Consider the following 15,010-nt stretch of genomic DNA (forward strand, 5'->3'; position numbering starts at 1 on the left):
TTTGCGACCTGTCGATATGGTAGAGGGATGGAGAAGGACAAGAGAGGTCTAGGGTGGTGTGGGGCTACGCTGTCTATGCAAATTTCATTCCAAGGATGCCATTTGACCAGCTGCTATGTCGAGATCATCGATGGTAAGCTAAAATTGAGGTTCATTTTCGCAGGTTTTAAGGCAGATTGCTTAAAAACTCAATCGGGGAAAGTTCCATCCCTCTCCCATCCTATACCGTTGTCAGTGATTTTGTACTGCTTAAAATCCGGCAGAAAATCGCGCTGAAGCTGAGGTAGTCAGAATATTGTTTCCAGCCTTGTGTTATGTATGTTTAAACATACTTAATATCGACTCGAAAACGAGTCAAACTTATATCGCTCTAAACTCGTGAAACTGAGCTTCTAGGGAAGAAAAACACCACAGACGAATACATTTACATCCAAACTAAGTTTATTTCATGAATAAGAGAATGAAGATATAACTTATAGATGTTTATTTGCGCGAATTCGTATGTCCTTAGAAATCATTCACTGACGCGGGTGGGAGGCCTGTGTACTCGCTTGCTAATCCTCACGAACGACACCAAATTTCATCTCACTGATTTTGATTGACTGCTAGCTAATAAGAAAAAAACATTGTTTGTAATTGAAACTTGGATTTAGCTTTCGCATGGGAAGTAAAACAGAAATAATTTTGAAAATTTATCAACGGCACTTTTACCCCTTCTCAGAGATCGGTCCGGGCTATCCGTTTCGGAAGGCTAGAGAAAGCGCTCCTCCTTTCAATGTGTTCTTATGAACCAGTGTTGAGCACACAGGTGGGTGTCGTGGAGGTGTCAGTACGACAAGGAATACAAATTATAACAGTTTATTATGAGTCACCCACAACAGTGGTGATTAGCTGGACCATTTTCCACTCTTTTACATAGTAAAGAGTCGGTAGTGACGGGAATACAGCAGGTTCTACACGCCAACCAATCAGAATCTAGCCTAGTTTCCAGTCATGGGCAAATGTCTGACAATAGGCTGATTGCATGTTAACCAAGTACACCCGAAAAGTCGAATTCACAATAGCACCTCAAACGCAACAATGGGACATTTAAAAGCTCAATTGCTCAATGTTGAGTGAGCCACTAGTTACTGTCCTACCTAGTGCGCTTTCGTGGCCACCATGATAAACAAAGTTAGCCAATCAGCAAACGAGAATAATAAACGTTAGCCAATCAGCACACGAGAATAATAAAAGTTAGCCAATCAGCATGCGAGAATCGCTAAAGTTAGCCAAACAGCATGCGAGAAACACAAATGAAAGTTACTGAGCCAATCAGCATACGAGAACTACAGCTTTAATTGGCAAGGACTTCACAACTAGGAGGACTGGTGTACAGTAAAGCAGTTCATTGTTACGCTAGTTGACAAAAGAAGTTCACGCCAATTAGAGAGTCCGTTTTTCGAATCCTCATGGCATACTTTTTTAAGGTGGCCACGGTAGCGCGCGTCGCACTGTAACAAGAGAATGTGGCATTATGAACTCGTCTTTACGTTTGGTACAATGCGCTTTATCCTAAAGCAATGACCATTCCTAAGACAGTTGTCGAGACTTTGGGGTGGATAAAATACTTAAGTCAACAATGAAACCATGTCATATGTAAGTTATAAATATTTCCGGATCTAAAGATCACTGCAACTAAACACATGTAGTGCAGGGTGTGTGGCATCAGACTACAAGCAAAAACCTAAAATAAAGTGACAATGAAACTAAGTCTAAGCTATACTGCCTGCCTCATCGCCTATTGGTCCATCTTGGGTTAGGGGGTTGGGGGTAAGCATGTCCGTGTCACGAGGGAGAGGTATGTATGACGTTGAAACAGCGTCGATTTCCTTAGGACCCGCCCAAAGAATCGAAGTGCCAGATGTCAGCTAAGTGGAAAAGATTTGTTAAAAGTTTATCACGTGTCACTCAGTACACACCCAGCGCATACAGGAAGTGACACGGTTATATAAATGGTAGCACGTGACAAGTCAGTTCCACGTGGCATTAAGCACTCATGGACTATGTGGCAATCCCTTCTATACCACGTGACACGGCACAACCCACCCCCTTGTACCACGTGACATATACAGGCCTAGCACCTCGTGGCACTGTCTAATTAATGCAGGTAATGACATGCTTTACGCTCTACGTAGAAGATGTCAATCCGAGAGAGCCTGGTTTCGACTTGTGTAAGAACTCTTTCAAAGCCGTAAATCGATGCGCATGAGATAAACATGTACGTAGCGACTTAAAGTCACTTGTATTATTGTCTAAACTCAGTCCATCCTTTAACGCGGCTCGTATATGATATTGCTTGGAATAAAAAAACCCATGGATATTTATACTTGTAAAAAGATCAGATATTTCTAGACAATAGAATCAAACAAGTCGGATCCAGTGGTCGATATTAATTACGTGGCTTTATGTAGAAGTTTGAAAAAAAGAAAAAGAAAAATTAATATTTTGAGCTCTCGAAGAACAATACAAATAGGCGCCTACAAATAATTCATATCTAGTTCCTACAATATTCAATTCTTTATTACATTTATTCTAACCTAAAATACCCCCAAAGCATAGAATCTCAGGAAATTACTACTCTGTACAAAAACAACTGTACAAATGGCCGTCGGTCTTATTTGTACAAAGTGATTTTCCAAAATGATATACTACTACAAAACTATTTCACTGAGTTACTATCTATTATAATTCTACGTTCAATTTATGAAGGAGAACCTGACTAAATGATAAAAAAGGTCACAACAAAGGACCATTATAATTATGTCGTGATGAACTGGTAAGGAGTTACTGGGACAGGAAATACGCATGTGCAGAAATCAAGTGAATTTTTACTTAGTTTAAGCAAGAAAAAAAACAGCTTTCAATTTATTTTATGCTCTCTATACACAAATTTGTAAAAGCTTATCACTAAAACTTTCGTCGAAGCTCGAAGAAGGATTTTTTATAAAAATAATTTGGAGCCGTCTCTAAAATACGAGTGTACAAAAATAGATTCTTGTAAAAAAGCATTCATAAAAAAGTTTTGATAACAAATAGCGACAAAGGGCTCAAAATTTGTTTGGAGTGTGATGAAGTTTACCATTTTTTTATATGGATATACAGTATGATTTCTAAAGCAGGGCACTTTTCGATATTTTGGTTCTAGGAAAACTTAGATTTGATTCTAGAAAAACAAGTTAGACTATCCAACAATGGTTCAAGTTTCTCAAAAACGTTATTCTAGGAAACGTCTTAAGTACAATATACCTGACAATCAAAGTATATGAATGGTTAGCTAGCAAAATATTTGTTAGTCCAAAGAAAATAAAAACGGTTATTATATCTTGTCATAAAACTCAATAAAATGAAATAAATTCAACTAACTTTGACACTGAAAACAATGTTACTGTATTCCTTGAACCGACGCAAGTTTAGTATGATCTCACACTCCATTGTGGATAACGAGCATGTTTATGTGAATTACACGCGTCCGACCTTAAGAAAAAGCGCGCGAAAACGATTTTCATCCAATGGTCGCTACTTTCAAAGATTACACGAATATTAGAAGATACAAAAATAAAAAGCTTTTTACTTGGTACATTTTACGTATTAGTATGAAATTGTTAATCACTGAATAAGAAGTTTTCAAGTATCAAGTTATTTTCGCAGTTTGCATCCAATTAGAATCAGCCTAGAATTCAGTCTAGAAAGTGGGATACCTGTGTATGGTGCGTGCGCACCACAAATGGACTAAGCAAACTAGTCGTTATAACAACAAGCAAAGTCACGTGATAATGAAATAACTCTTAGAGGGTCAGGTGATGTTACAGATAATCCAACGGACGGAATATGTACATTTGTTAATTCTCAAGACATTGACCTGAAGCACGTGTTGAACATGTGATAACCACGCTCGCTCGGAGCATGAGAACGTGTTTGTCACGTGAACCTGGCCAAAAGGAACGTGACTTACACGTGGACTGTGTCCGTATATTCAACGCGCCACTAGCATCGAGTGTCACTAAACGCAAACTACGCGCCAGTCACGTGCATATTCTAAATAATTTCGATTTTTTGTGCAATCGCTAGATCATAAACGCACCGAAGAAGCTGGCGGACTCGCCCATGGCAACTGTGTCGGACTGGCCCTCGGAGACGCCCACTGACAGTTTATTACCCGCTGCTAATAGGAACACTCCTCCCTGATAACTACTGAATAGGTGCGCCTTTGCCTTCCTGGCTCGGCATCGTGACGTCACACTTCTCATGATGACGGATGTGACGTTATTGGCAGTAAGGTGCATGAAGTGTATCATGTGAGGCTTGTCGTCTTCGGCTTGGAAATACAACTGACTGTAGACGTAATAGCGCCCGCTCGTTGGGATGATAAGCTCGCCGTTGCGATAGTGCATGCCGCCAAATGAGTGAGCATAACCTATACTGTCCTCCCAATGGCGTAGAATACCTGCAATGGTATATTAGGATTTATTATATAGCTACGATTCTACGCGCACTCCTATTGGCTGGTTGGCCGTACTTCATCTTAAGACCCGCTCTTAAGACACTTTGCAATGTAAAACTCTCTCAAAACGCTGTATTAGAAATATGTTATTGACTCGTTTGCTTGGGCCTTACGGTAATTCATGCACCCAAAAATTAAATGCACGAATAAATTCAAACATTCGATCGGTGGGCGTAAGATGGCACCACTACACCTCTGCCCCTCAACGCCACCCCCATTTTTATTATTGCCAGATATCACGCCAAATTTAACGCATCTCCTTTGGCAAATCCTCTAATACAAGCGCCACCAACCTGTTCTAATATAAGCGCCATTAACCTCCTCTAATACAAGCGCCACCAACCTGTTCTAATATAAGCGTCACTAACCTCCTCTAATACAAGCGTCACTAGCCTGTTCTAATACAAGCGCAACTCACCTGTTCTAATACAAGCGCCACTCACCTGTTCTAGGAGCGTTTTGCTGAGACTTGTGGTAGCCGGTGAGGTGAGCAGATGGTCGCGGCGGTGGCTGCAAACACGATAAAATACGTATAAATAAATGAATAAATAAATAAATAAATAAATAAATAAATAAATAAATAAATAAATAAATAAATAAATAAATAAATAAATAAATAAATAAATAAATAAATAAATAAATAAATAAATAAATAATTTAAGCTGTAGGTTCCGCGATAAAGTGCGTTACATAAATATGGCTATATTTAGTACTTAGGGATTTACAACCTATAGAGTATACGCTCGAGTCGGATCGTCGTAAATACAAAATAATAATCATAATCGGTTCCATATTGCGAGAGCGAACAATACCTTATCGTAGTGACCCTGTCGTGAACCCATACATACTTCGGGACCAGCATATACGACCAATCGTTATAGTCTTTCCCATATGGTAAGGGCATCAATACCTTGTCGTTACCCTGTCGTGAGCGAGTACGTACCTCTGGACCGCCGCTGTCTCCCTTCTCTCCTTTCGGTCCTACGTCTCCCTTGACTCCGGGGATGCCTTGATCACCTTTCTCTCCTGGCGGGCCGCGTTTGCCTGGTGGGCCCTGGCTCCCTACGAAACCACGTGATGCATATAAGTACCCAAATAGCAGTGCAGCATGTCTATACCATTCGTATGAGGATTCCACCGAAGCAAAGAAATTTTATTAAAAAAAAAGAACGTCATATGAATATATGCTATGATATATATGTTATAAAGCTAATGGATTATTAAAAGATGATTGGAACAAACTTTGTAACTTTTTTAGAGCAGAGTCCTTGAACACAACGTGAAGTTGAGTGAAGTATGATTTGATGAGTTTAGATTACAGTACGATTATGTGCCATCGTTATTCTAAATTAAAACACAATGACCTCCGTCTTGCTAAGGAAGGCAGCTCCACTTCCAAACGAATGCGGGCTTCCTGTGGGCCAGCCAGTCTCAGTCTTTCTCAGAATAAATTTCCAAAATGGCCGCCAAGACAGAGTTGTAGCGGACGCCCACGCGCGCCCGCGGGTTTATTGATTAAATTATCGACTGGGAGGAAGGCGTGTTTGGAGGAGCCACAAGAGTTGTTTTTGTTAATCAGCGAGTTATTCGTAGGATATTGAGGACAAATGAATTCGAAACGCTTCGCTTTGCTTTCGCCTTTCGCTGCACGTAAGTTATCTCGACTCGGTTAAATGTTTGAACTTTGTGAAGAGAATAAACGTTAATCAAGTGAATACGCGTTTGAACTTGTCCTTATAGTGCCGTCGTGGTGTCATTTGGGAATGACAGCCACATTCAGTTCGAATTCTTGCTGTTTGTGAAGATTTATTGAGAAAGCTGTTTTGCACGAGGTGACCTTGAGTAACCTTCAAGATGAAGAAATTATCCCGAACTGTACCGAGCGCGAAGTTGTCGCGAAGTGTGGCCGAAACCGAGAAGATAAAAGCGTCAAGAACCGGATTTCTATCGGCGCTAACCAAGAAAATGAATGATGTGAAACGTTTGGCAACAGAAAATTAGAATAAACGTTAATCAAGTGAATGCGCGTTTGAACTTGTCCTAATAGTGCCGTCGTGGTGTCATTTGGGAATGACAGCCACAAGAGTCAATGGTGGGAGGCCACAGATACAAAGCGACAACGACTACATGGGGTAGGTGTACATGCATTTTCGCCAGAGGTGATGACACCGAGATTTTCTCAGGTTAGAGTAAGGCTGTGTTTTAAAGTAAAAAAAAGTATATAGGGTGTGGGTTTTAGGTCTCAAGTATGTTTGTTCCATAAAAAAAGGACTAAAGCAAATAAAATGTATAATAAAGACTTATTTTCATTTTCTCCAAAGAATTTTAACATAATAACTAAACAAATTGTCAGAATAAGTAAACTTAACTCACACTTGTTATAATGGTTAGTCAAATGTGTAGTTAAGAAACTTCTGGATTTCAAATAAAATATTAAAGCAAACGACAAGAATAACTGATACATGAAAATGTTATCATGTTCTTCACACTAATATGCTGTGTGTTTCCACCAGGGAAGTCTGACGAGGTGCAGTTCCATCTCCTTACACTTCCCTCCATGAACATGTTAGTTTGTTGTTTACATAAACATTTTATTGCGTCTTTTTACATGAACATGTTATGTTGTTTAAATGAAAATGTTATATTGTTTAAAAGATCATGTTATTTTGTTGTTTACATGAACATGTTGTGTTTACATGATCATGTTATTGTGTTGTTTACATGATCATCTTATTATGTTATTTACCTGTATCTCCCTTGTCGCCCTTGGGACCGACAGGCCCAGGGTCTCCTTTTAAGCCTGCTGGACCTAAGTGGAAAAAATAAAAAAATGAAATTTAATCCAAGTGTGCACTTTGGAAATGGGTATCAGTAAAATACATATCAAAATATGTGTTTCTTTAAAAAATGTTTGATTTCAATTGTACCAGTTCCCTTATCTAAATTAGCTAATGTAAAATGGATGCTTTGCATGACTTAGTATTGCTTGGGAATAGTGGCATGATCTGCCTTATTTAAAGAACCCTATTCAGCCACACCTTTGTTATTGTTTCCGTTCATTAGTGAGACAGTTGAAGCACTCTTAAGCGACCACCTTGGGAACTGAAAATTGTGGTCGTTAACGGAGCTGGTCTTTTACGAGAGCTTGCTCTCATAAGCGACCACTGGGCGCCAAAAACTTGAACAATAGGTGTTGGTCGCTTACGGGAGCTTATTTAAAATGGAATCTAAAAGTTATCGTGATAATAACAACGCTGTGATATTTTGGTTTATTGCTTGATTTTAACTAGGTATTTGACTTATCATGAGTGTGAGTTGTTTTATTTAATAACAATTCTACGCAAAGTAGCTTGTTATGCTCGTTTATATCGGCGACTTAAGCTTTTCGTCATGAGAATATCTTCTGCGTCTACGACGATCGCATGGCGTCTTTTGTTGGCCGATTTCTAAAACGTGCAACAAACAAGTGGATGGCTATTGTAACTGGAAAAAGGATAAATCGTGGAGCTGGCAATGGACTAGAGAGTCCTTGCATTTACACATTTTCTGGAGACAAAGAAATGGTTGAAATTGAAGTTAGAAAATTGAAATTATGGAATTCTTTGATAGTTGTCTACTGGAAAGGCAGCTTTTGTGAAACATCACAACATTTCCGCTTTATATGTGATTTCAGCATGCATTGGATATGATGTTTATCAGGTGTTGACTGATGTTGTAAAGCCAAAAATCATTGTGGTCGCTTATGAGAGCTTAAAAATAAAAGAAAATCTCAGTTGGTGGTTTGAAATTGTGGTCGTTAACGGAGCTGGTTGCACCGATAAGTTGGTCGCTAACGAGAGCTTAGAATTACAGAGTTTGTGTGGCAATTCAATCGGTGATTCGTGATCGTGGTCGTTATCAGGGCTGGTCACTTACGAGAGCGGTCGCTCAGAGAGCTTCGACTGTAGCCATCTATGTTTAATACTTCATTTACTATATAAAATAATGCAAATAGCTTCTCCAAATCAGCTGACCTAAATGGATGCTTTCTCAGACTTGGTATTTTGCAACAATAACAAAACGGGAGCTGGCAGAGATGCTTTAAGTACATTACCTCTGGGTCCATCCAGACCTCTTTGTCCTGGCATTCCAGCATGCCCTAGAATAGCACACACATTCTTTAGTTCATCCATTTATCTATCATGCTCATGTTTATGCCATTATATTGTAGTGTAGAATAAATATACTGATAGGTTATACCCTGGTTATACCAACCATTTGATCCTGGGCTTCCTGGAGGACCTGGGAGTCCTGTCTTTCCCCTTCTTCCTCTAGGACCTAGAAACAAATGTCTTGTTAAAAAGTATATTCTACAACACAGATTGTCTAAAAATAAAAAGGAACCACTATTACCTACACAACATTTTTACTTCTCATCATACTAACACCTCATAAAAATTTTAATGATTTACCTCTAACCGGTGGGGGCATAAAAAGGGCAATGCTATGCTTTGATATACAGTACTAGAAGACAAGCCATATACCTGCTATAAATTATAAGCAGCTCTGAATATTTGATCATCAATCTAGCTGCCCCTTTTAAATATGCTTTCATAGAATGAGAAGTCAAGATATAAACACTTACCTCTTTCTCCTGTAGAATGGCAGGAAATAAAACAAAAAGGATGTTAGTGTACAGCTATTCAAGGTGTTGAAGTATTAACTGTGAGCAGAACACCTGTACAGTTGGCTACACATTGCTAACCAGTCAAGTGCCCTGAGTTTAAGGAGGGTATTAGGGCTATTTACAATTCTTGTACATTATTTCTTTTTTTCTAAATTGATTCTTTCTGAGTCATATTGGCACCTACTTCAGGGACAAATAAAGAAATTTATGAAAAGGTAGGATAACTCTTTAAGTTTTAGCCATTTTATATTCTGGATATTTGGTATTGATGGGTATAGGGGAGAAGAGAAGATCTATCCTGCTAATTAATAAAGGAATAAATTGCATGAATTCTAAATGTGAAATTTCAAAATAAAAGGCACTTGCCTTTTTCTCCTACATCCATGAGGGAACATAAAGAAAAAAACAAACAAAGATTAGGAAACAAAATTCAGGAATATACATGACCAGATAAACCAGGGCTAGGAACTACATCTGTATAAAATTTTAGGAATCAAAATAACCAGGATTTTGGACCATGGAGAAGTTGAACCTAACCAGCCGAATAGGTAAACACAAGATTTGTATTGACAGCTTGTCAATCTGAATTGTCACTAACAAAGGGACTAGTTGCTACAACAGGTGCTGGTCAGTCAGTATGATTTGCAAAAACAGCTGAAATTTTAAACCTTGTTATAAATTTGTGGGTGAAATTTCAGCTTTATTTTCAGCACTGTTACACTAGAAAGAGTATTTCCATATTTTACCCAACAGGGGGCAAAATATGACCAAGATACCCTTTAAGATAAGAAGCTGAACTAAAAATATCTGGTGAAGCAGCATGTCATGTGTGTAGTATTGAATAACACTAAAGAATAAAGTCTGGGTAGTCTAGATTGACTTATACAAAACACCACACCCGAAAGACATAAAAAAAGACAAACACCAGTAAACAAACAATGATTCAATAGTTTTCAACTTTGTGGACACAATGGGTGACATTGTTAAAGTTTGGTGAAATACACAGGTATATTTTAGTGTTAGTATGGTTGTTAATAGAAATGCTGTAAGATTGTCAACAGGTACTTATTTTGTCTTTGCAATCTACTAATATAACAGTAAAAAAATAATTTATGAAGTAAACAAACTGACACTATGTAACAAAGTCTTCATCATACCAAAATAATTGTTTGAAGGTTCTGGAGCATAACTGTATAACTATGCATTGTACCTTAGCACATTAATTCACAAATAATTTGTCACTAAATGATATAGAAAGGTGCAGCTGTGACTCATAAATTAAGTTTGTCACATCACTCTGCATTAACACCTAACACCACCCTCTTGGCTCTACTCAAGTTTGCCTCTTTTTTCATCAGCACTGACCTAAAAATACCAATCAAAATGGCAGACAAGAGAGACAGGACTAGTTGGTTTTGCATAACAATAATAGTATTAGTACACAGTGCTTGGCATTGTCCAAACACGCACTCTGTCATTAAAGTTCTACCACTTATTTTTGCAAATGTTAATTGATGATTTTAGGGGATAACATTAGCTCCAATACAATAAGCTAGTATAGAAACTTAGCTTTTCTTACTCTCTGTTTGGCTCACTTTGCTAAGGTTTAGGTTGTAGACTCTTGATGGTGTGGTTATTTGGTGATTTAAAGGGGTGTGAGGACAGATAGGGTATTCCATGATATTTGACAGCTTCTATGACATATTAAAATTTCTTTAGAATTAAAGAAAGGACAATAAAGAATAAAGCCCTGCCCTTAACAACTACTTAATCCTGATTTATTCAGCTCAACAACATGCTATGATTAAAAACAAATTTATCTTTATACTCTGGGAAGGTTCTAAATACAATCCATCATTAAAGATTTTTTTGTGGATTCACAAACAAGTTGAAGGCATGGCAATTTTTTCTCCCAAAACTTTAATAAAGTTAGTTGACAATAAAGTTCAAAGCAATCATGAACTTATTTTGCCAGTAGATACAGCTGATTAAATCACACTAATTACAAGACATAATAAAGCGTCTTCCACAACAGACATGCTGTTTATTACTCTGCAGAAAACCGCAAGTGTCCAGCAAAAATTTCTGTTGCACACATTTTTATGATCACCACTTACAAGTTTTAAGTGTATTTCACAGTAAATTGTTAGGTAAAACAGCAAAATCATTTAATTTCAGTAAGTTAGCAGCATATGTTTGTAACTGCATTTCCTCAAGCATAAAGGATCAGTGATTATTATCGATCTTGCTCTAAATCAAGCTAATCAACCAGAGGAATCCAAGCCCGAGAAGCCATAAATGAAGGCTTATCTACCAAAGCCCCTACAAGTCGCATTGACCTTATGAACAACCCTGAGGAGAGCTCGAAAAAGCCTTGGTATACTCAATATCACTGCACTCTCCCGCGTGCAATATCAAGATCACATAACCGGAGTCACAAAAGAAAGCAATCAAATTTATTCCAAAAGCTTAACTTTCTTAAACGCAAGCTGGCTGCAAATGAACAAAAGATCTACAAAAGAAACGTTAGTTTGAGCCCAGAAAGGAAACGCTAAAAAAAAATCTAAATTGAGTAAATGATATTTTAGGTAGTTAGGTAAACACTGGATCGCAAATTATAATTCAGTAACACTGACATCGATTTATTAAAAGTCATTTAGCATATATCAAGGTATGATAAGCGATGTTGTGTGTTTGAAGTGGGGGAATAGAGTTTCGGTAAAGGCATTCGGTTCGATTCTTCGCTGTCAGGCTTACACGAGCGGAGCGTGACCGTACAGCACTAACACGCTCCTATCCTAAACACAACACCAATAGCCGAAGAATAGATAAGGAAGCGATTCACGGTATAGAATCAAACTCGAACACGCACGGTGCGACACACAACCGCTAGACCATGAGTATTTACAACAAAACAGCGCATGTTGAAAATGAACCCACAATTTTAAATCTGATGAAGAGTGATCGGGATGCATCGGTGCTTCCATTGTGGTAAATGTCTTCTGAATACAATGGTTGTCTCAATCAGATGCAGTTCTGCACCGATAGACCCCAATAGTCCAATAGTAAATAAACTAGCTACGTTTTCACTCTGGTGAGAATTAGTTAGGACCTAGCGGTGAATGTATGCGCACACGTAAAAGGACCGCATGCTATAGTAAGCGGCCCGGTAGTCCGGTCTTATAATCACTACGCGCATTCTTATACGTTCACAATAAACATATCTCATTCGTACAAGTTACAACTGCGATGGAATGTACTAGCAAACTTCCTGGTTAGCGAAAAAGATTAGATATTACGCGCAATAAAGCGCAAATGAATGGAAAGCGAAGGCGTGCGAAGAAAGGATTAAACTGAGGCAATGCCGAATAAGCGGCGTACGACGGAAAATTATCACTACTTGAATTAAGCTATCGATCGATATTAAAGAGTATAAACTACATAAAATAGGCAAACACACACAAATACGCAAAGCACATACAATAAGAATTGAAATTAGGGAGACTTACCGCGGGGACATGTACATAGCTCTGTACGTAGTCGATTGATGTCCTTGCGCATCCATTTCCTCAAGAGCTTTTTTGGGAGCACTCGAGATGGCGTAGTTGGTTTAGCAGTACTAGTACTTCGTTTCCACACCGAGTTAGCAGCATGATTCTAGAGTTGACAGAATCAGAGAAAACTTTTATTGAGAGTAATCGTAATTCTCGTGTTACGAGTAAAAGGTACGCAGCAAATGAGCAAGCGAGGTCGCTCGTGTCATCTAAAAACACAACAACTTGGACGAGATCGGCTGTTACCTTGGACGCTAGAGTAGTGGATTTGGCTACAGACTCCGTAGGATTTGTTGTAGAATTAGAAGTTTCCCACATGGATGCAGTTCTGTTGGTATTGGTATTTGATCGTGCCGTATTAGATGCAATAGGCCCCAAACCAACTTGTTGCCGCGACGATGCACGAACTTCGGCACCGTTCACTGCAAGAGCCTCTCGGCTCTCCAACACTGATAGTCTCGTTTTAACATTTTCTAATCGCAAGAATACCAAAACAAATAGCACCACGAATACGACATTAAAAACTAGCGAAATTAACGGTAGATTGTTTGTAATCGCAGCTCTTCCACCGCCGCCACATGAACAACTTCTGCTGTCTTGGTAATAAACTTTCTCCTCGGGTAATTTCTCTCCATTGTCATAACCATCGGATTCCGACTCCATGCTACATTTACCTAGCACATGCAAAGCCTAGTAAAGGCCAAGCGATTCCAAAACATGCCCCTTCTGGCCATAAAGTCCGCAGTTTGGCTTTATCGCTGCTATGACTATCTCCCGTCACATTTACTGCATGTATCGTGTTCGAGCGGTGGAGTCTTACGAGTTCCGTAAAAAAACGCCTGGTTCATGAATCGCGCGCCAAACTTTCTACTAAACAATGGGAAACGTCACTCTTCGAACACAGCACACGTGTGTGGAGCCCCAGCAAAAACAACGTAAGATGACAACATCAAATTATTGGTGAAGCCTCAGCCAATCACAGCCCAGAAAGACTAAATAACAATTAGATATAAATAACCTCTGATTGGCTGGATACAATACAAGCCCCACTCTAGCACAAGTCAACCAATGATATTCTCCCCCCTGTAGACTTAAACGGCTTATTTAATTGTTGCCTTTGTTATTCAAATGAACACTTTTGTGTTTATATTTGGGACCCCGGCCACACATCTTTGCAGCATTTGTTCAATTTGCAGCAAACAAACCGCGCTATTGGATTTTAAACGTAGCATTGGTCGTATTACTCGACTCGGTCGCGGTTGACCTTTGTGTGTTCAACGCAAGCTGTTTGCGAGGCAAAATGGCTGCGTAAACTGGCGAATCGCCAACCGGGCACATGGCCCTTATTAATACCGTGACCGAATCCCGCCACTAGATTGCCTCCTTATACGTCACATAAACCGGGCAGGCAAATGTCAGCCCACTCCCCCAGCGATATCACGGCAAATAGAAAAGTCAACAATCCAAGACCGTGGAATAAACAGGAAATTGACCATCAAAGAGGCTTTCAGCAAAGATGGCGCATGGTACAGGCGCGAATAGCGCGCGCCTTAGTTCAATATTTGCCCATAGCTCTGTACCGAGTGAGTAAGGGAGTATAGAGCCATTTCCGTTTTGCGTAAGGTACTATATAAAGAAACGTAAATTTCCCTCCCAGTGCCGTGCGCGTGAGCAGATGAAAGCAAGGTCAAGCAACAAAATGATCGCCTTCCGAAACCCTTAGCTACTAAGCGTGGGAACGATTCCACAGTCCATCACAAAATCACTTAACGCTAAACGGGCTCTTAAAAATACTTCTAAAAATATACAAGTAATCAAATTACGTCTGGCAGAATAAGATATTAATAAGAATGCGGTATATAGGTTTATTATTTTAATGGTTGATCATTTTGATGGATGGCTTTCAGAGGTCGGGTCAAAATTTACAATTCAAGATGTCCATGCTACTTGAACACGACGTTTGAGGTGTTAATGGTCCGTTATGTCTGGTCCACAGTCACTGGCTCAGGACAAAGGCATTTGTACAGTTGCAAGAAGCATTCAATCCAGGTCTAAGCGAGCGCTTATTGCGACATGCCATAGCCGGCCATCTGGCCTTGTACTCGCATCGGCAGTTTGAATTTAGCTCACGTAAACTTAGGCTCGGCGACCGTTTTTTGCGCCTCCTGTCAATAGCTATCAAGGAAGTTTTTGTCTGCCCGTATCATCGTTATCAAGGGATCATGGCATTGTTGTTCGAGTTTGCCG

General features: G+C 39.3%; 1 protein-coding gene and 1 long non-coding RNA gene across 4 annotated transcripts; one reads left to right on the forward strand and one right to left on the reverse strand.

The window, feature by feature from the left end:
• Positions 1 to 1,538: 1,538 nt before the first annotated feature.
• Positions 1,539 to 14,548, reverse strand: LOC5509486 (complement C1q subcomponent subunit C). Of its 3 annotated transcripts, XM_032378393.2 has the most exons (10): positions 13,010 to 14,545; positions 12,719 to 12,866; positions 9,576 to 9,584; positions 9,168 to 9,176; positions 8,798 to 8,860; positions 8,637 to 8,681; positions 7,290 to 7,352; positions 5,487 to 5,605; positions 4,987 to 5,053; positions 1,539 to 4,486 (listed from the first exon to the last, which is right to left on the reverse strand). In XM_032378393.2, exons 1-10 carry the CDS (start codon positions 13,424 to 13,426, stop codon positions 4,107 to 4,109), a joined length of 1,320 nt encoding a protein of 439 aa, XP_032234284.2. In that variant the 5' UTR covers positions 13,427 to 14,545; the 3' UTR covers positions 1,539 to 4,106. The 3 variants fall into 3 exon arrangements, with proteins under 3 accessions (XP_032234284.2, XP_032234285.2, XP_048588342.1); XM_032378394.2 differs by lacking the exon at positions 9,576 to 9,584 and having other exon boundaries at positions 13,010 to 14,547; XM_048732385.1 differs by lacking the exons at positions 9,168 to 9,176; positions 9,576 to 9,584 and having other exon boundaries at positions 13,010 to 14,548.
• Positions 6,075 to 7,389, forward strand: LOC116616312. The gene is made up of 2 exons (XR_004295302.2): positions 6,075 to 6,193; positions 6,284 to 7,389. It is a non-coding gene; the product is annotated as an uncharacterized LOC116616312 (long non-coding RNA).
• Positions 14,549 to 15,010: the final 462 nt, after the last annotated feature.

The sequence above is a fragment of the Nematostella vectensis genome, chromosome 9 (genome assembly GCF_932526225.1).
Source record: "Nematostella vectensis chromosome 9, jaNemVect1.1, whole genome shotgun sequence".
Lineage (NCBI taxonomy): Eukaryota > Metazoa > Cnidaria > Anthozoa > Actiniaria > Edwardsiidae > Nematostella > Nematostella vectensis.